General features: G+C 35.6%; 1 protein-coding gene across 3 annotated transcripts in view; it reads right to left on the reverse strand.

Moving 5' to 3' along the window:
* The window catches only part of Cbfb (core binding factor beta subunit), a 30,314-nt gene extending 13,600 nt beyond the window's left edge, over positions 1-16,714 (reverse strand). Inside the window, exons 1-6 of one of the 3 annotated variants that reach the window (XR_014929664.1) lie at positions 16,509-16,714; positions 16,217-16,303; positions 15,931-16,050; positions 12,053-12,169; positions 10,171-10,290; positions 2,060-2,141 (exon numbers count right to left, since the gene is read on the reverse strand). Coding sequence is in view for 2 of the 3 variants with exons in the window: in NM_001168047.1 (NP_001161519.1) it covers positions 10,138-10,290; positions 12,053-12,169; positions 15,931-16,050; positions 16,217-16,303; positions 16,509-16,586 (555 nt within the window). In the remaining variant the exon portion in view is untranslated. 3 annotated transcript variants of the gene reach the window in all.
* Between the last annotated feature and the right edge of the window lie 5,528 nt (positions 16,715-22,242).

The following is a 22,242-nucleotide window of genomic DNA, read 5'->3' on the forward strand; positions in this document are numbered from 1 at the left end:
TCTAATGGTATAAAGTGACACAGAGACAATACCCTATGTGAGCAAATGTGAGGGTTGGTATACTCTGCTCTGTTTTACATCAAATAAGACAGTTTTTGTTTTGTTGAGGTCTCAGTGCCTAAAAGAACGCCATAATAATGCAGTTTTATCATAATTATACAAATCATATTATTTATTTTCTATATTTTATATTACACTTGAATGTTGTCAAAGATTTAAAAATTTTGTGAAATGTGTCTTTTTGTTTTTATAACTGACTAAGCATAACTCATGGAAAGCATCAACAAAATGAGTCATGACAAATTTTGAGCCTAATTAACAAAAATATGTTACTGTAAAATACTTTAATTTAGCTAGAATTAATTTGTATGGAATTTATTTTCAGTAATTTTTTATGTGTTGAGTAGAAAATATGTGGAAAAGATATATTCGCTGTATTCTATTTTCACTGAAAAAAAATAGTGAAAATAAATTTAAAGTATGTTACAGTTAAACCGTTCATTTCTTTGGGCTCAATCTTTAACAAACAATGCAAAATTCTAATGGATTTTATAATATTCTTGATATCCTACTGAAAAGAATCTTCCATCCAGGCAACCAGCAATGGAACTTATTTTCTCTGTGTGTGTGTGAATCATGGTACTGAAATTCAATAGAGCAGAATTAAAGTGATTTCAGCAATCTTTAGAAGCGATAGATAACAGCCCATGCCATTGCACCTAAAACCACTATTTTATATTATTTTAATTTGAAAAAAAAAATGGATAATAATTCTGATTTAATGTTACATGTTTGACCTCCACTCGTTTGTTATCCTGCATAAAGTCAAGTCAATGTTCGAGTATTATTTAAAGGGGCACCTTCCAGTTAAGCCTAATCTCACAACATATTTACTTTCTGGATTAAAATTACAATGGATAACAAAAGATAAATTAACATTGTAAACAACATAAACAATAGTGTCCCATGATTCTTTGGTGCAATCCCTGGGATTGAGCAGTTCCCCTTTAAGCAAGACCAAACTTATATATATCTCTGGAATGTCTCTTCATTTAATGGCGGTGTTAACATAAAGCAGTTAGACATATTTCTAACAATTGTTTAATGCTTCAAAAAAGTCCCCAGGGGAACATAAAAGGATATCCAAGACTGGTTACAATCAAGCCCTGTCAACAGTGCTTCCTGTCACATTGTAGATATACACAATTTACAAGGAGAAGACTACACTTGACCTCAGTTGACCTCATATCAAATTACAAAGGAATTCCAGTTCAATGACCTCTGAACAGAAGGAAATATATTGTGAAACTTGAATTGTGAGAACCAAGTACCAAGTCAGCATATTTGAGAAAATCGATGGTGTTTGGCTACCACTCAAAATGTTAATACTTGGCGATTTGGGGGGAGGGGTAGTTAGTGTATGTTTTATAATTTTCAAAACAAATTATTCTGTTTTCAAAGTTTTTCAAAAAGTCTTTGAGATATTAAAATCAGTTCAAGAGAAAAAAAAATGCGGCATTATAAATAATATGCTTTAATAGTAAATAATAGGAAATAAGTGAGAGGTAAAAAAGAAGAATAACCTTACCCTCTCTTGATAAATCACTAACTTTTTGATAGAATCAATAAAAATGCCCAAATAAAATTATTTTGTATCAATACATGTGTAATTACGAATTCTGTGTAAAATAAAACACTCTTAGATAGAGAAACAAATTCTGTAAATTTTGCACACAAATTTTGCACACAGTATTATTATCATAGTATTATCATAAAAGTATGATCATTATTAATTTTGCAGATTTTTAAAAAATGGTGCACTTACACATGGTGTGTACATCAAACATGATAGGTTAGGGTTACAATGATTAGCACCATTTAACTCAAACATTATGTAATATTATATGTTAGACTTCAAAGAATTGTAATTTCAAAGCACATCGCCACAATGCAGCATTTGTTATTTTCAAGCAATCGTCAAGGATTCATAATGAACATAATAATTAATTATAGGATTTAGTTTTGTTAGTGGTTGGAGGGCAGAGAAACGTTGACTTGCCTTACATGATGCAGGGCGGCCCAATCTACTGTTCAAAGCGAGATGACATACTGCAAGTATAAATTAGCAGTTACGGAGGAAACTGAAAAACGAAAGAAATCAAAATTCTAAAAAGAAAATCAAAGATTTTAAAGATGCAGTATGGATGAAAACATATTATTAATGTTTTTGATGTTGTTGTTTGACTCCATAAGTTAATGAATAAATTGGGTTAGTATTTAAAAACATCATTACAACAAAGAACTTGTTCAATGAAATAACATATGCACTGACTGTTTTGACATCGATACAATTACAATCACTGCAGATGCGTTAATTAATCACAATTAATCAGAACCAAATTTACTGTTCCACATGTAGTATTGAACTAAAGCATTACAAAACATGTCTTTTCATTCATATTGATCTTTAAAAGAAAGCAAATATAACGAAAATGAGAGTTGGTGTAAAATAAACAAAAACAACATAAAACATTACTGGCATTGAAAAGGTTATAGATTATGACTTGATTATTATAAAAATGTATAATAGAATAATCATGAAAATATCACTTAGTACCGTATGCACTCAGACAAGTTTTAGTATGCATCAACCTCCGCTATGTGTCAGTTGATAAGATCGCCCTACTTGCTTTGTCCATATTTTGCAATATTTGTGTGCATAGTAGCAGCACATAACAGCATTGACAGCAGCACTACTACATTTCACAGTGAGTCACATAACAGCACTGACAGCAGCACTACTACATTTCACAGTGAGTCACATAACAGCACTGACAGCAGCACTACTACATTTCACAGTGAGTCACATAACAGCACTGACAGCAGCACTACTACATTTCACAGTGAGTCACATAACAGCACTGACAGCAGCACTACTACATTTCACAGTGAGTCACATAACAGCACCGACAGCAGCACTACTACATTTCACAGTGAGTCACATAACAGCACCGACAGCAGCACTACTACATTTCACAGTGAGTCACATAACAGCACTGACAGCAGCACTACTACATTTCAGTGAGTCACATAACAGCACTGACAGCAGCACTACTACATTTCACAGTGAGTCACATAACAGCAGTGACAGCAGCACTACTACATTTCACAGTGAGTTACATAACAGCACCGACAGCAGCACTACTACATTTCACAGTGAGTCACATAACAGCACTGACAGCAGCACTACTACATTTCACAGTGAGTCACATAACAGCACTGACAGCAGCGCTACTACATTTCACAGTGAGTCACATAACAGCACTGACAGCAGCACCACTACATTTCATGCAAATTGTCTTTTATTTGGGGACAAACTGATAAATTTGAAACCAAGCCAAAAATTTTTGTTGTGACAAAATACGTGACAAAATTGTTGGTCAATTAGTTTTCCCAAAATTAATTGAGTTTTTATTTTTTTATTTTTTTCATGAGAACTGTGTTTTTATTTTTCATTTTTTTTAATATTCTGACAAAAAAACTGTGACATGCACATTTTCAAATGATAAACATATGATGATCAGAAATACATTTTGTCTAAACTTTACTGAACTTTTTTCTTCAGAAAGCTATGATACACGTCAATAATAGACAACACTTTCAGAAACCAATCTGGAAATCATTTTTTTCATATAGTTGAATATAAACACTCAACTGATATGCTTTTCAATTTAAATAACCATAAATTGTTGTCATGATAACAGTAAGAACACAATGAGATCCATATCTTGGAGCTACACAGGAAACTTTTCAATGCTCACTGCCCACTACTTTTCCCCCCATTATTTGCTTGTATTGCCTGGGAAGCACAGCATGTCCCCTCTGTAGATGTGTGGGTTGAGGTGTATATATTCAACCCCCTCACAGTATGCTATCAATTGTAATGGCTCTTTGGGGTCAATGCCAATGTCATGGTCAAGGCCAAGTTGGAAAAATGTTAAGGAAGTGGCTCCAACAGGTGTTGAACAAAAGCAAACTAGACCCGCCTTTTCATATTCAAATTTCAATTCTGGTATATTTTAATTTAAACTTATTGAGTAGTAGCATAGCCAACAAGCTAGTCATTCTACCGTAATAATAATTGTAGATTATCATGCTATCACCCACTCTTGCACCAAAATATAATAAATCTGAAAACAAATTATATTAATAAATGGATATCAAAAACATAGGAAAAAAAGGTTTCTTGTAATTTTTTTTCCGATTTTTTTTTTAGAGATGAGATTAAATAAGATGTTAGTATTAAAACAATTTTGATTACATTATCAACATTTTTAAAGATTTTAATTACCAGATGTAAGTTTGAATCAGTTGAAATAATAGCTGCATGAGCTCAATGCTAACCAAATATTCAACCAATAGTATCAATAGTGTAATGAATATTATTATTATTTAAATCATGGTTCACATTTCAGTATCTGGCAGCTTAGTTTGGAACTAATTTTGTCGGTGGGTATGATTGAAAAGGGAAAGGCAATTTGGTATGTTTTTGTTTTTAAAAATATAGAAACAAGATTGATATAATTACACTCTTGTTAAACAGAAAAATAATTATATATAGTAAGTCTCACCCCTGTGTGTGGATTTTTTTATTAAAAATAGAAACAGTTAAAGATAACAAAATTATTTGTTTCTGGTCATTTATGGTTTCTGCCAAAATATTGGGGGAAAAAGCAACAACAAGTTAAACACAGTGTTATTGCATTATCAAATTCAAAGTCATTTCAAATTGTAATGTTGTTCAAGACCATACAAAGAGCAATGTAAGACACTGAAGTTAAGTTTGTGTAGTAATGTAGATGTAACATATCTAGACTTGTGGGGGGTTTGTAACCGAATGTAGCTTTGGAGCATCACTTTGTTATCTTTCTATTTAGGATTCTAGGAATAAAAGTGTAATGAAATGAAAAGAGAAATAAACTTAAACTTAAAATTTAAGTATGTTGTGATTTAAAAATTAATGATAACTCTGATTATTTTTAATGCTAAAAATAAATAAATTTTTATAAATATTTCAAATTAAAACAAAACACTGTGATTCACGACTGGGTTTCAATTTTTGTATCACACAAATCGCATATTAAATCTGATCAATTATGTTGATTCATCAGTCTGTCATTTTGAGTAGAATCAAACAGTCTGTTATTGTGAGTGAAGTCAAACCATCAGTCATTTTGAGAGGAATCAAACAGTCTGTTATTGCGAGTGCAGTCAAACAGTCAGTCATTTTGAGAGGAATCAAACAGTCTGTCATTGCGAGTGAAGTCAAACAGTCAGTCATTTTGAGAGGAATCAAACAGTCTGTCATTGCGAGTGCAGTCAAACAGTCAGTCATTTTGAGAGGAATCAAACAGTCTGTTATTGCGAGTGAAGTCAAACAGTCAGTCATTTTGAGAGGAATCAAACAGTCTGTCATTGCGAGTGCAGTCAAACAGTCAGTCATTTTGAGAGGAATCAAACAGTCTGTCATTGCGAGTGAAGTCAAACAGTCAGTCATTTTGAGAGGAATCAAACAGTCTGTCATTGCGAGTGAAGTCAAATAGTCAGTCATTTTGAGAGGAATCAAACAGTCTGTCATTGCGAGTGAAGTCAAATAGTCTGTTATTGCGAGTGCAGTCAAACATTGCAATTGAAAAAAAAATGTACCTAAATGTTTTCATGATTTTGATCGAGCAGATACCCCTAACGTTATGAATGATCTGATTTATTAATGATACAGTGAGTATGAATAATTTCACCACAAGAGAAAAAGTCTCCAAAAGTGCAGGCACAAAAAATGTTGATTTAGTTAGTTAATTGGTTAAAGTGTAACAGTTGTTGCGTAAAACAGGCGTCTTTCAAGCAAAATTGTACATTACATATGCATATGTCCCATGGGACCCACACAGACATGGGGTGGCGCAATGACTGAGAAGCTTTAAAACAAAATTTTCAAAGTTTGACGAATATCTGATTAAACTTAACCACAAAACATCTACCAAATAACTAGCAGATCATCAATTTTTGAAGAATCAGTGTTAATGGTTTTATGGTTCTTTCTAAAATTCACTGCATACAAAATAAATGTGAATATCAGAATTAGTATACCGTAAGTTATTTACAAGAAAGAGAACTGACCCACAATGATTTGACCCACCACACATTTGTTAGTACCATGTGTGATATGTATCAATACTTTTGACCTTTCATATATAACAAAACCTAAATAATTTTCTTTCATAAAGTTTTATCAAAACCAAAGGATAATTATGTTTATTTGATCTAAATTTAATAAAGAAATCATAGAAAAATACATAAAAATGTTGCACCCAAATTTTGATGAAAAGTGGGTAATTTTATTAAATTCAATTTATTAATTGGATTATTGACATCATTAATTGAAGGCTTTATACACCCCAAATATGAATCAATGACAATTTGAGGAAAAGTAAGCAATGCAGTAATATGCTAGTTGCTTTTGAATGTCTAAAGCTGGGCGTGACTTAACACTTTGATACAGGAATTCTTGTTATTGTCTATTTCAATGTTAAAAAAACAACACTTCAGAACTAGATTTGGAAATAAGGGCTCAGGTTGCTTATATCTTGGCCTAATTCAGGGTACCCCCAGTACCCTTTTTTTGAATGGTTGTTTTATTTAAATTGATGAATCCTTTCATTCAGCAATTTCATAAGAATTTGTTGTGCCTTTAAATTTTCCAAATTTTTTTCTTAGGTAGTCATCCTTAAAGAAATTGGCAACACATTGAATAGACCAATTTTCATTTACTGCAAAATCCCATGTTTACATATATTTCCATCTTAATAATGTGCTATATACATTTTATCATGATCAATTTTGATGAAGTATGCGTTTCTCAAAACCATATTTCTAGCTGATAGGTTGGCATTTCAACACTAAGCTATAAATAAAATTCAAGTTCAAAATCAAATTATATGATTTATGCAGGAAACATTCAGCCTGCGCCATTCACACAATACACGAGATCTCACAGTGAACGGAAAATCACCTACTCAATCACTCAGAAACTTGAGAGTAAAGTGCACCCTCTAGAGGCAGAAACAAACTTTTTGATACTTTTTGAGCAAATCTTACAAAGATCATATTGATGACTGGACTACACAGCCAAAGACACTCCTTTCACTAAAGAAACAAAAAGATACTTCCTCTTGACTCAGAAGACAGACCAAGAAAGAAATCTGTGCACATGTAAACTTAGTTGTGAAAGAATCACCCGCCCACATGCAACAATTGTAAGACAGACTTTACAGCCCACTCACTTCACTTTGTATAGCATGGAAACAGACTCCTATACGACCCAGTTCATAAACAAGGGGACGCCTGTTAAAGCTGAACACAGCTTGAAAATAATATTAAACTAATATTAATCAACTACATAATCTGATGAATCAATAAAATTTAAGATATTTCAAATTGTCATTGATCCATAACCTCTAATATTTATATGGTTATTACAGTCATTAAAATCATATCTATTTGATAAAAGGGAATAACTGAACATAATAAAATTATTGCATTGTCTACATTTAAAAGATTTGTTATGTATAATAATATTTAAAAGTCGCATAATGTGCATTATTTTAGTGTGTTGTAGTGTTTTTAAATATAGCTTACACAACTAATTTTGTATTCATTATAAATGTTGGTGTTACACACAACTATTAAATTCAGTAGAATACGTATCATTGTTTTAAGTTGAAAAAAAAATTAAACAAAATTTGTAAAGATTTATATGGAGTTATTAGAATCAATTTCCCATGGGAAATGTATTTTGTACAGTGATCAATTAAATTTGTTAAGTCCTGGTAACGCAAAAACAGTAAGATCATTGGAAATGGAAGTTTAAATCAATGACTACCAATAGGCCACGTAGACCGATATGAAAGACGAAGTCCCGTGTCTATTGTTCGCTTTGTTATTACCCCCAGTAAATTGACCAACTCAGGAGTGGCAACAGAAAACAAAGAATAAAAGGCCTCCTTTATCAGCCAATTACCGAGAGGCTTTCCTCCTGATCGACACGCTGCTTCCGTTGTAGCCTTACACTACATGTTGATGTCGGCATTATGGAGTGAAAAAATGTGTGGGGACCGAGGGCTGTGTTGCGAGTGTGTAGGAGGACAGGTGGATTCTGCCAAGCAACAGGTAAAGAAAATAAAGCACACTACATACGCGACTGTCAACAGGTGCTCGCCGTTGAATTCTTTGACGAGAACAAAATTGCTTAAGCAATTTCTGCGCTCTTGGCAGTCATCTGGAAATCCTATCTAATCAAAGTCATTCAGGGAGTCGAATAAGTTCGAAGTCCACGCAGAAAACGTAAAACCAAACGTGAATGGACTTGTGACGTTACGTCTAATTGTTCGTTTGTTTGTAACCCCTTTCCTCGATGACCTTCCAATAACAGAAATAACCACGTAAAGTCGTCGTTGCCACATGTGAATGTATCAGGCTGGCTTGTCTATAAATTATTACCAAGGAAACTCGGCTACTGTTAAAAATATCATAACTTGCGCCGTGGAAGGCATTCTTTCTACGCTTCTGCCAATCTCTTTTATTTATTTATCACTTTTAACTCTATAAAATCGCCTTCTGCTACAGTAGTATGACATCATCAAAGTTTGTTTTGATTTTGGAACAGATTTAATATTATAATAATATTTAAATCGATAATTGGGTGGCCCAAACACAATGGTATACACATTTTCTGTAATCTCTTATGAGTAGATTAATAAAATGAAGTTAAATGATTTATCAAAACATTTTTAACGTCAATAATAAATTAATATTTCAATCTCAGCCAATTTATGTAACAAATTATTAAATTAAATTATGGGCGCAATCATATATTAAAACTAGTGTTTTGGATTCAAAAGAATCAAACTACTTGAACAGATATCTGACATCTCCATTAAGCTGCTGTGTTCTGTTTATATTTTATATCAAATGAATAAAAGGCCCTAATTTGATCTCTGCTGGTATGTAAAGTAAGTCAATCGGAAATAACTGATGTGTCAGGCGCTGACAAAGTGTAATAAATTTTTGACGAGAAAAATATGCATAAGGCAAAGAATAATGAGAATAACCTAAATTTGACAGAGTAAGTATACTAAAGTCTTTCAGCATGACCTCCCCAAAGAACATGGTCTCTGTGAATGGTACAAACCATTCATAGGAAACTGGGAGATTCCATTAATGAAAACAGGGGTGAATAGGGATATATTGAGGGGCTGCCAGCATTGTTACTTGTAACTGTATGGTGTAGATTACATATTAGCGAAGTGGAAAAGGTAGAAAATAAAACATATGACACAGTCTAAATTAAATGGTAAGAAATTTATATATTTACAAAATTGTTTTTGTACAAGAGAATTTACATGACGAACAAAATAAACAACAAACAAACAAATAGAAGGAACAACAGTTAGAAAGTAAACAATGCTAGGTAAACCCCTGAATACATCATACAATGTTGTTTTCGACATTGTAGCAAATAAATTGTAAGAGCCAGAAATTACAAATCATACTATACTACTGATCAATGTAGAAATGCATGTTTTTCTCCATTTTCTCATTATCATCTGTCTTTTACTCAATTTAACACTCAGCTGGAACTAGTCCTCTAAAACACTTTTTTTTTTCTGTCTTTTTTTCTATCTTAGAAAATAATAGAGTTGTGTTTATAGACTTGCCTAACAAGTGTCTTTTGATCTTATACACTGCATTGACAGGAAGTTCTGAAGGACACTCACAAAACCCACCAACTATTTCACATTATTCTTATCCACTGCTTAGTTACTTACTGTTTAAATCCAGCATAAACTACCGGTATATTATCAAAAATTATATAAGAAATGTATAAAAATCAGAAAAAAAATCACACTTTTTTTGTAAAAATATTGCAGGTATTTACAGAACATTAAGGATTATTTTGTCAAGTAAATGGAAAAAATAAACTTTGACGATCTCAAAATAAAAAAAAAAATAAAAAATAACAAAACTGCACAATTGAACATCAAAATATAAACTGGGTTTTTTTACTGGTAAAAAAATAAATCATCCCTTTCGCTCCAGGAATGTATAACTTACTTCTGCTTCAGCCTCCGCCCTCCTTTCTAGCTCTTCTCGATGTATTCTTTGCCTTTCTTCGAACTCTCGAAGTCTTCTCTGTGTTTGTTCTATTGTTTGTTTCATTATTGTGTCTTCAATCTAAAGCGAACAAAAATGAAAAAAAATAATAATAAACAAATCTTGTTTTCTATAATTAGCAGTTATTTTTCATGTGCATATTTGAGGAATTACTGATTTTAAGATATTACTGCCTTCATATGATCAACAACATGTAACAAGCAAGAATTAAATCAGAAATTGTATTTATATTGTGCTGCAATAAAAAAAATATTGTTCTTCAGTTTGTTGTGTTTCAGATACATATATAACAATTTTATAATCCAAAACATTTACAACGGTAAATGTATTTTTTCCAAGTGTGATAAATTGCATTAGGTACTTTGTAATCGCGTGACTATGCTTTCAGTAATTATTATCATGTCTCATTTAAGACTTGACGCCATAGCAACAGATTCCTTCTCAGTAAATTCAAAATGGCTGCCATCATTTCAGTGTTCAAGAATGAACTGTAACAAGTTGTATATTGCAAGAATTGTTGTAAATTTATATTTGTGTAAAAATAAATCATATTTTTAAGATAAAATTATGTGTTTTTAAACAGAAAATATCGCTGCTTCTGAACTTTTTATTTATAGGGTCTCTTTTTCTCCCAATATCATGCATTTTCAAGTCAAGGAGCAGGCAATGTATTCCTACTTAAGCCAAAAATAGAATTCTAAATGGTAAGATGAGCTGCCATCCTTTTTTGTACTTTTTGCTGGTTCTCATTAACGTCTGTTTTTCAATCATCTCTAGTGAGAAAGTGAAATATTAATTGCATTCCACGTGAATGGGATAATTGAAACTGTTACTTGTACATCCAATAGTACAATAAAATTATTCTTTTATATTAACAAAGAACAGATTATCCTCATATAATCCAGACAGAAATATTATTATAATTTTATAATTTTTAACATCTAACTATTGAACTATTAACTTTGCATTTATTCACTATTTCATCTCTAATATCCAATGTTTGTAATATTGTATTAACATTTTGTTATATGCATGTGTTTTATCAAAAATATCATTAAAAAGACAAAGACAATACCCATATCACTATAAGATTAGTATTAACATTTGATTTGTATGCATGTCTTTTTAAAATTAGTGTTCAACAAGGTGGATAACACCCAATGTTACTCGTATTAAAGTTATATGCTTGTGTTTATAAGACGAATGAAATCCAGTGTGAGATAAAAAAATTGTTCAAGTTTCATGATCGTATTAATTACTGATTCAATCTATTTTGAATAAGGCCTGATTTCGAACTTGTGCATTTTTCAATAAATTACAAACCACAGTTATGTATGGACAATGGTCACATGTCCTTGAATCACGGCCATCATAGCATTCCAGCACACAACCAACACATGTTCAAATCTCAGACACTCGAAATGGTCACACTTTTAAATAAATGTTAGCAAGAAAAATCTTCATATCTGACAGTAACCATATTTTTTCTGTCACCAAAAATGTTTTTTCACGATGTTATATTGTTGGTTATATTGCTAATTTAGTGTAGATTCACACCAGACCATTTTCCCCCTCCCAGTTCCAAGATGGCCGACTTTGCTTCCGTGGCAGACAGTCGAGCGGATATTTTTTTCTTTCAACTTATAACCTTTTAAATATTAATATCAAATACACAAAATGTCGTTCGATGTCAAGCTCACAGATTAAGAAAATCATTTTTTTTTTGCATTTGTATAAAACTTAGTTCCTAAAAAACGTTGCGGAAAATGACTTCAAAACCAGGCGAATGCAATAAAACTTCAACATGATCATTCTCCCTTACCTGTGCTCGTTCTGCGTCGTATTCTAAACAACCAATACCATCAAGTCTTTCAATGTCCATCCATGCTCTAAATATGACACACACGCCATTGAATATAAACTGGGAACGTAAGTGGACCTGTGAAACGAATGAGAGACACTGTTGGCAAGTGACTATATTTTGAACAAATCCACTGCACATGTACAAATATGCAATATAAATGTGGAAACTATTATTTATGTATTTACAGCAATTAGAATTACACAGGAAAATTATGTGTATGATCTCATTTTGTTAAATATATCATTTCTATTTTCTGCCTCAGATAGTCAGATCAAGTTCGGACTTCATTTTAATCTCAACATATCTATCCCCCGGCCTAACTTCAATTTGTATCTACAAAACTAAATTTAATCTTAGTAATCGAAAGACAGACATTTTTTACTGTTATTATTTAAATGCACTAAACATATAGACTAATTTTTGATTTCGTCAAAAGAACACATTAATTTCAGTGTGTATACTTTATTTACATCGCTAACTTCAAGAATTTCAAAATAAAGAAACAAATATTTCTTTCGTATTTGTTATTGTCTACGGATTTCTCACAAATTGTTCGTATGAATTCAGCAAATTTTTAACGGATCTATCAAACTATAGCTGCCGTGTACGAGTTGAATCTAGCAAATTAAATATATGTGTTTTGACGTGACTTTCAAAATGACAGACACACGGTGACGAGAAATGAAATCGTGACTGTAAGTTTGATAAGATGTAACACATAGATGATTTGCACTCATAACAAAAAACTCAATCATATTTATGATGTATCTATGTATGTGTCTCCGATTGGTGCTCGATGTGTTCACAGCGGTGGCCATTTCGTTTTTCTGGATTGTAACTTGAAGAACTGTCATCGTGCCTTGTAGTAACATCGCGAGTTACGGGTTGGCCGGTACGCGACATCTACATTCTCTCACCGATCCATGTATAAATGTACCAATCTCATTCTATCTATCATTAAAATGTGACATATTGTGGAAACGATTTGATGGAGTGTCCACGACCTTTTAATATATTTTTCAAATTTGATAGTTTCGATTTCATTGCGTTATTTCATTCGAGTTCCCGACGTAAGCTATGAGTTGTTCGAATCAATCGTATACAAAACTATCCATCTAAAAATTACATTTTTGTATAATATTAAATTTAATTAATTATTTGATCTGACAATGTATTGCTTGTGTATCAATAATTGAATCAACATTTATCCAGAACGTGCGGATTACGGCGACCAACGCAAACCACGAGAAGTATATATGCCTATATCACGACACAACACTTGGACGGCAACTACGCCCGCACATATTATGACGACTCGTGATTTCAAGGCTATGTTTTTTATACCCACAATATTCCAACGACCATACACATCGCTTAAAATATACCCTTTCCTGCATTTTCATGTTTATTTACTTGCACTGATATCGTCGCCCTCCTGTGGTCAGTTCATCGTCTAGCACAGCTCGACGGGGATATGAACAAATGCAGACGCGGTGATGTTCCATATTGTGTGAATTGCGTGACAAAACTAACGGTTAAATAATTTATTAATTAAAGAAAGTGATTAATATAAAATGTTTTATTTTGTCATTAGTGCTTCTATTATATTTTGGCTACAGGCGACGGTCATTGTGATAGTACAGATTGGCAGACAATGTTATGAATATTTTAAACCTTTTCCCCCAAACTCTCGCATTGCCGTCGATGTTTGGCGGAAATCACTGCAGTTGTCTGCCGTGGAGACAATATTACACACGTAACAACTGAACACTCGCGGCAGACAAACAAAAAGGTCGTTATCGCCGTTCTGAGAAAGCTCCCGTCGTAATACTGAACACATGGCAAAGTGCTACATTGTATTGAATAGAGAAAAATGTAACAGTAAATGAAAGCAACGGCCACCTATTACGAGAGCGTTTAATGACATCGACGGTCTGCCAAACAACATTAATCGTTTTTGCCGGAGTAATTTAAACCAAACACTCAATTACATGGCGATTACTAAGTTTTAACGATCTTTAAAAGTGAGTAAGTATTTGTGATGTCGTTTTTAAGTGAATATGTATTTTATTTCCAACAAGAATTATATATATAGTGAAAACATTCCCGTCAGCCTGAGTTAAATGCGCACAAGAGATAGCAGAAAAGCGGGCGTTACGCCAATTGTGTGAGAGTTTGTCAGGGGATACCCTGCAACAATGTGGTACAACATTTGATCAGACAAATACGATATTTTTGGTTTGGGACAAACATTCTAGTGAGAATTAAAAGTACATCATTTTGTGAATTGGGAAGTCGAAGCTCCGAGTCCGCAAAAAATGAGTAAACAATCGGTGCGTCAGTCATAGCATGGACACCACACCGTAAGGCCCTACAGTATACTAATATTACAGCCTTTGACCACACGCCTGGGGAAGATCTATTCAACTTGATTATAATCTACTACTAGCAGTATGAATATCTGGCAATTACATCCTCCTATGTTTGGACATTTTCCAGAATAATGACGATGCAACTAATATGGGGTTGTTTCTTACACAAGTCCGCCATAACGACTGCTATTTCACGCCGACGTGTGTTATATGTGAGAAACGCTGACGACTTTCGAAGTATCAGAAATTTTCGCATAAATAATATTGTCTGTGGTGACTTCATATGATACCCTAATTTCAACACTTATCTGGTAATTTCAAGTATGTAGGGCCAGGCGTGCTTTCTCTGAATTTGAATTAGAGGTGCACGTACAGTCATGTGAGTTTAAAACGCGGGAAGCCTATATTCCGTTCATTATGATATCCCGGATGAATCCGGCGAACTGCCCTGGTGTCACCAAGTATGCGATTACTGATTTCATTTTCCAGTCAGACCCGCGTGGTGTCCATGTTTTGTTTTTGTTGTTGTTTTTTTGGCGATGGTTCAATATTTTAGGCATTCCTCTGACGGAAAACGCACCGCGCGGCAATATTGGCTGCCTGCCATATAGTGACGAAACGGATTAACATGTACGCCATGATTATGGACTCAGAACATGCATCGGTATACACGCAGTAGTTACTTCACCGAACGAAATGCGTCACAACAACTTATTGTCGTACGCGTTATGATCGGCCCGCCGTTATCGTACATACGGACCGGACTTCCGTCTCCGGTTAAAAGAAATAAGTATTCTAAACCCAATCGATTGCAGTATATATGGATTCGACATGCCATATAGTAAATGTACGTAAGCCGCAATGGCAATCGAATCATACCGGTATTTGGCGATCGATCCATACTAAAATGCATCGATGAGGGTCGAAAGAAAGAAAGATCCATATATTTATATAAGTTTCGGAAAATGGGAATTATATTAAAAATATCGTTATGACTAGTCCCGTATGTATGTCCCTGACATACTGATAATACTTTGCACCATGTGGGTTGGGCCGACCGGAAAAAATACTGGTTGAGTACCTCGGTGCGTATTACATCCGCGATGATTAACAAGACGGACACCACAGGTCAGTGACATTGTCTCTGGTCTGTACAAGTTCTCGATTTACACGTAGTATGACATCGTGATCGACCGCGTATTAAGCTGCCGGCCCAAACAGGGACTTGGTGTCGGCTTCGTCGACGATACGACGCCATTGACCAACCCACTTTCTGCTACCCCCGCTATTTCGAACTGAAGACGAGCATTTTCACAACAAGACAGTGTAGCCCCGGTACGTCGTGAGTATACGAATACACCACGCACACTAAGACCTTGGATCGACACCCATGCATAATCCGACGCCTATTTCATGTACATACAAATACAGACAAGATTAAAATAAATAATATTTCCTTCTCACCTTTCCCGCTTCTTTTTCAAAGTCTACGAACTCTTTGGTAGGTACTCTGTCTGTTTTGCTTTCGCTCCAGGCATTGGTTGCGAATTGCAAATGTAAATTTGAACCCGTAGCGGTGAATGCCTATCAGACCAAGAAAAAAGTTAAGAGGACAACAGTTAACTACGATAAGTTCACATAACGCACCTAATTAAATTTACAACAGGGCGAACTAAATCATTTGGACATAACGTGTGATTCAGTGTCACTATGTGTCATGTATATAGGCTTGCCGCTTTGAATTACTTACGATTTCCGAGTGTCCTTCCCGACACGCCGACCGAAATCGAACTTGCCTCTCTTCGAGCGACCTGTCTCGGAACCCCGTATATCGAACCTGCAACAAGAGAGAAGAATTGCTAGAACAGTTAAAACAACACAAACATTATTCATTGATAGTTCGGTACGATTATTATGAAACGCCGTGTGGCTATAACGTGCAATCGACCCTCACTTCCGGGTTGCCAGTCTCGCTATACATGTATAGTACATGCCTGTATGTATGTATGTGTATGTATGTATACAACGTTATTAAGAAGTACCTCGCACTCGCGGCTGAGTTTCCTAAACAGCTCGTCGCTTTCAAATTTCTCCTTCTGATTCGCGACTACCCTCGGCATGGTGTACTCCAAACAACGTAAACGATGTTGAGTGTACGTACAGGGAGAACGAACTAGTAGAGTGACATCGCAGAGCGGTCAAAATGTCCATTCATCCCCGACGCCGGTTCATGTAATTCAATGATCCCCGCCCCCTTCACGCTGATTGGCTATTATTACAGAACAAACAAGGGCAGGTTATTCTGATAGTTTCCAAATAAGGAAGTCATCCCACTCGTATTGTTCGGAAGAATCGCATGTCACTGTGATTGGTTTCCGAAGATTAGCGAAAATACAGACACTCATTCGGCTTTGTTCGGAAATCAGTTATCTCCGTAAAAGGCGTGGGGCTTCACTGTTATTCTAATTTCCACGTGGAGATAATCACACAGTAACTTCTCGTTGTAAGTGCCCATTGGTTTCATTTTTCGTCAGGAAAACACCCAGTTATTCGGCAAAAGATGTCGAAGTAGGAACAGTTTGACGCGTGGGGGACGGGCCTGATTTTCTTTGATCCATAATTTATTCCGTTTACCTGACGCGGTCTATGACAAGCACGCTTACACACGCGACAACGCTCAACTCTGTAAACAGTGCGGGGAACAGAAAACGCGGCTCACGCACACATAACACAATATTTACAAGTTTTTGTGAAAAATAAAGCTCGGAGGTAAACGCCGGAGAGTCACTATCGCACTATATTTTTAGGAATTCCGACCGAGATGTGCGTACCAGCATAAGGAAGTCGAAGTTGTAAGCAATCAGCCAGTGAGGGCACACGTAGTGAACAACTATTTACAGGCACGGTGTCAGATCATCGAGTTAAAATAATAATTGTGGCATACACTAACAGACTACATTCATATTTATGTATGTTGAAAAGATACACGTGTCCGCTACCTGGCACCGGTGTTTATGGCTAAGCAACAACTTTTAAAGCGCCGACCACTCACTTACTCATACCCGCGAAATGTGCGAATAATGTTGCACAATACTGGGGGCTAAGACAGTTGAACTAATATTGCGGCGATATTTGAAAATCCTGCGGCATTACACTTTGATATTAACACACCAGCTATGAAAACAGTACAGTTTTCTTTTTTTAACCGTGATTTAATAACACGTTTCGGATAACAATGGGAAACTAACTATCTCTACTCAGCCCGAAACAACTTTCCCCCAAGTTGTAACGCCAGTAAAACCAGGATTCTAAACGCGCTTACTATGTTACAATGATTTCCCCTGATTTGACATAGGATGAATTCCGGCGTTGCGAAGCGATCAGCAGAAAACCGGGTCAAACAATAGCAATTTCATCATGCATAGCAAAATAGAGTTTGAACGAAAGCATATGGGAAGTTAAGAGCAGTAGAGGCACAATGGGCACCAGAACAGAATGCACACCCACGTAAAACCGCAATCGAATTTGCTATATGCGTTTTATTTCGTTTATGATTTGCTTGGCAGATTGTCGAAAACCCCACAAATCGAAATGTTATACGTATGACGATATAAATATTAAATTGTTTAACTGACTGGTATGTGTGTATTATACCAGTGTTCGCCGCCGCACGTTACATCACACGAGTGCGTATATCCCCGACGGACGAAACCGCTGTCGTGCGTGTTATAAACATGGTGGATATGCGCGAAACGCGTAACTTCGGCTAGAACAAAGGAACGATTTCAACATGAAAACATTGCTTCGTTTGTCGTGTTTTCGTGGAAAATATCATATATCAATATCAGCAATAATTCGGATGATGTTGTGTCAAACAGATACACAATTGTTTGTCATTTTAGTTTGATGATGTGGAGTTACAGTCTGGTCACCGACAGGTGGGACTTACACGCAACAGGTACTCTATGATTCGTGCCGTATTATTGGCAGTGCATGTAATTCAAAACATGCTGAAATAAAATGTGAAACGAAACCACAATCATCTACGTCTATTATTACCAACCTGTTAAAAGGACCCTATATTCATACCACAATTATAAAATTATCATTTTGTATTTATTATGTCCAATAAGAGGAGATTTTCTCATAAACTGGCATTTTGAGTGGGAAGAACTGTCCAAGTAGCTATAGTATACATGAAATAAAAGCAATATATAGCCAAATATTCAACTTCTGTCATAGACGATCAGATCGGGAAAACGATGGTGCGCATGCGCTTCTCAATTCACTGACTTTGTTTTCGCTCGTCTATAATTACGGGCATGAAAATTAATACTATCTTCTTGCGTTGGTTCTTTGTGATTTGAAAACAGCCGAAATATTAGGAGCCGAATACATTGGCGTATATCCGTTCAGTTTCAATATTCGGTGGGGACCGTCATAAAAAGAGCAAGTAATAGCATACAAAAGCAATACGCCCACACATGCAGATGGACGCACGTAGTAAGCTTCGCTAACCTGCAACAGACACATGTCTGATTTCCCACAACACGATGTATACACATAAAATTTTCCCAATTAGAACTTTTTAAAAAGTTTTTAGGGTACTCTGCGAATCTGACCTCTTCCAGCTGTACCACTGGCCACAGAGTGAGCGTAGTTAGCATACTCCCACACACCGGAGCCCTCTCTGTATTTTCTTAACCAAACTCGCAAGCGATTGCAGCTGCTGCCAACAACAGCGATCGAAAAACCGCAATCCCCTCAAATTCCCCCTTTCGTCCATGTTGTCATCGATTTCCAGCTGTAACCAGTTGCTTCGAAACCGCATAAAATCTGCCGATAGTTTTCTTATCCACTGGGTTTCCTTTGAACTATATGAGCACTGTACAAAAAATACGTGTTGTACGCCCCTGACAGGCCAATGCTATTTTTTTTTTGCGTCATATCAGTTTTAATAACTAGTACTGTAAAGAAACAAACAAGAAATATTTAATTTAATGTATACTGACGGACTCGGATTGATGTTTGTTACAATAAAATGCCAAATCTTTCAGAACAAATTCACGATTGAATAGACACAGCGTTATCACATTCCGCGTCCGTGGACGACGCCTGGAATGCACGTCCTTATTAATGTGGTGTAAGAGCGGAATCAGCTTCGCATAAAAACGGATTGAATCTTCATTAAACCGAGTTTGTAGTTGAAAGGATATTACTTTTTTTCGTCAACGGCTTCGCCACCCAAAAAAACACAGCGGTGGACGGCAACAGACTGATCGTCACATTCGCCACAGCTGTTTGCGGAGTCATTATGCCCGCCTACACACGTCCCCACCAAACGATATGCCCCTCTCCTTCCGAAATGTCCTCCCCATACAGTATTGTTTTACTAAAGCATGGCTGCAGAAAGCCACTTAATGCATTTTCAATTTTTTTCCGCTGTTGTTCTCCTGCGTGTGAGGAAAAACAACTAATAGAAATTAGTGGCGGTGACGTAGCATCCTGACGCTGCGAGCGATGCGGAGGCCCGGCCCATACACAATCTCTTTGGTTTGAAGAGAGCACGCTACACCAGCGGAGACTCGTATTATGACTCCACCACAGGGTCTATTAATGCGTTTAATATGATTGATTCAATATGGTGTGTGGACCACAAAATAGTATTCATATTTATTAAGTACACTATACTCAGCAAGTACCTAATACGGGAGTCTCATCGAGACAAAACACGTATAGTGAAACCACCTGTTGAACGACTTCACCTCCAGTGGGGTTTATGACCCGTAGCTTGCACCCGATGCATCTCAATATTTTGCGTTTCACATGTGTATTGCGACTAAATAAACCAAGTTACGAAATCAATAAAATTGACATGAATATATAATTATGACAGGGACTTATTACTTGTTTGTAAGTAATATCGAATAAATTCTCCAATTCGAACAAAACTATGAGCGTCAGTGGTATGTGCGTTTCATTTTTTGTTTAAATGGTGTGAAAAGTACAACATCCATAAACTAAAAAAAAATTTTTTTAAACATTCATATTTTGTTAATCGTACAAATACACGTAATGGGAAGTTCACCCAATGAACGGGTCGCCAAAACAACAACAAAAACAAAAACATCCACCCAGAGAAATCTTGCATCATATCAAAACATATTAAATCCGGAGAAAAAAATCGTTCATCCATAAAACCATTGGAGGAAAGGAACCATCAACTGATATACATAACCGATGCTGAAGATCTTCACTATAACGACCGGCCGAGGCGTTCATCACAACTTTATTCTAGCAACTTTAATGTTTAATATATCAGAAGTAATAACGAATTTGGTAGGAAGAGGGGTATATTGAAACATGTTGGAAGAGCGATTGTGTTTCATTGTGAAAGTAAAGTCAAAACTTAATGGCGGGTTTTCTCTTACAGCAAAAAAATATGAGTGTGTTGTTGTAGAAAGGCGGGGGAGGATACTTTCGCATATTCAGATTTAATAATTAGATGTATGTAAAGATTGACTGACCTTGGACGATAACGCTAGCCCGAGGGTCATTCACGCGTCCCAATTCCTTTCACAAAATCGTACGATTTGTCCGTTTTGTCGTATAATCCGGTTTTGTGCAGAAGAAGTTTTCATCTTACTTTTCATAGCGATGAAGGGGAGATGCTGTCAAAAATAGCATTTTTTTACCCTGAAGTTACATACTGAATTCGTGAATTTCATTCTTCAAACAAATTCCAAAATTTTAATACCAAAAATATTTTACATATGCGGAAACAGAACTCGTGTGAAATGTGAAAGAGGTTCTTACCCTATTCTCAAAACAAGAGGCGGAAAACTCACATGGCGATGACGGAAAATCTATCCCACCGTTTTTTTTTTTTATTATTGTCACCACGAGTAAAGTACTCGTTTTCACACACACTATAACACACACACACACATGTTTATCAGCAAACGCGCTCGTATTTACCTAAAGATGTTACTTGTGGAATACATTGCTACCCTCCCTCCAGCACCTACAGCACCACAACCCCCGTCGTCACCGAGGCCACACTGTTTGTTTGTTTGTTTTTTTTGTGCAAAAAGCGTGCTTTGCCGTAATATCCATCGCAACATCTGACGCCGCACAAATTTGGAAAGTTTATACCTCAATTTATCGATCGGCCACGCACGCACGAATCACAACAAGTTCACGATTAATTCTCGATATTCATTAACTGAATTAATACAATCAATAATAAACTAGTCCGATATCTCTTTCACATGCATGCAGAGAGAACGTGTTTTAAGCCAAATTAAAACTTGCATGAAGGCGGTAACGTGGGAGATGACGCTCTCAATTTATATTATATATATATTGAATTTGGTACAGTTTTTGATAGGAAACAGAACAAGACAAGATGTCGGACCCACTCCCGACGACGACCTCACACAGCTTCACGCTTCCGTCTCGACGACCACAGTTTACTCAAGCATTTTATTATTTAATTTTCATTTGTTGCGCTTAGGTACGGGTGTTGCGTGTGCGCGCAAATGGAGATCGGCTGCTACTAAAATCTACATATATAGTAATTGGACAGAACGCAGTGGAGGTGAACTTTGAAAGTAGTTTTACAAATGAATACTTTAAATATCAAAGTCATAGCATGCACGTGATCTCTAATACTATATTCAAATTTTGCCATTGCGAAACGCACGCACATGTGTGCGATTTCTGCGATTTTCCGCCTGATCGACGCCCATATCCGTGAACGTCAATGCAATACTC

This window comes from Saccoglossus kowalevskii, chromosome 6 (assembly GCF_978046115.1).
Source record: "Saccoglossus kowalevskii chromosome 6, keSacKowa6.1, whole genome shotgun sequence".
Classification (NCBI taxonomy): domain Eukaryota; kingdom Metazoa; phylum Hemichordata; class Enteropneusta; family Harrimaniidae; genus Saccoglossus; species Saccoglossus kowalevskii.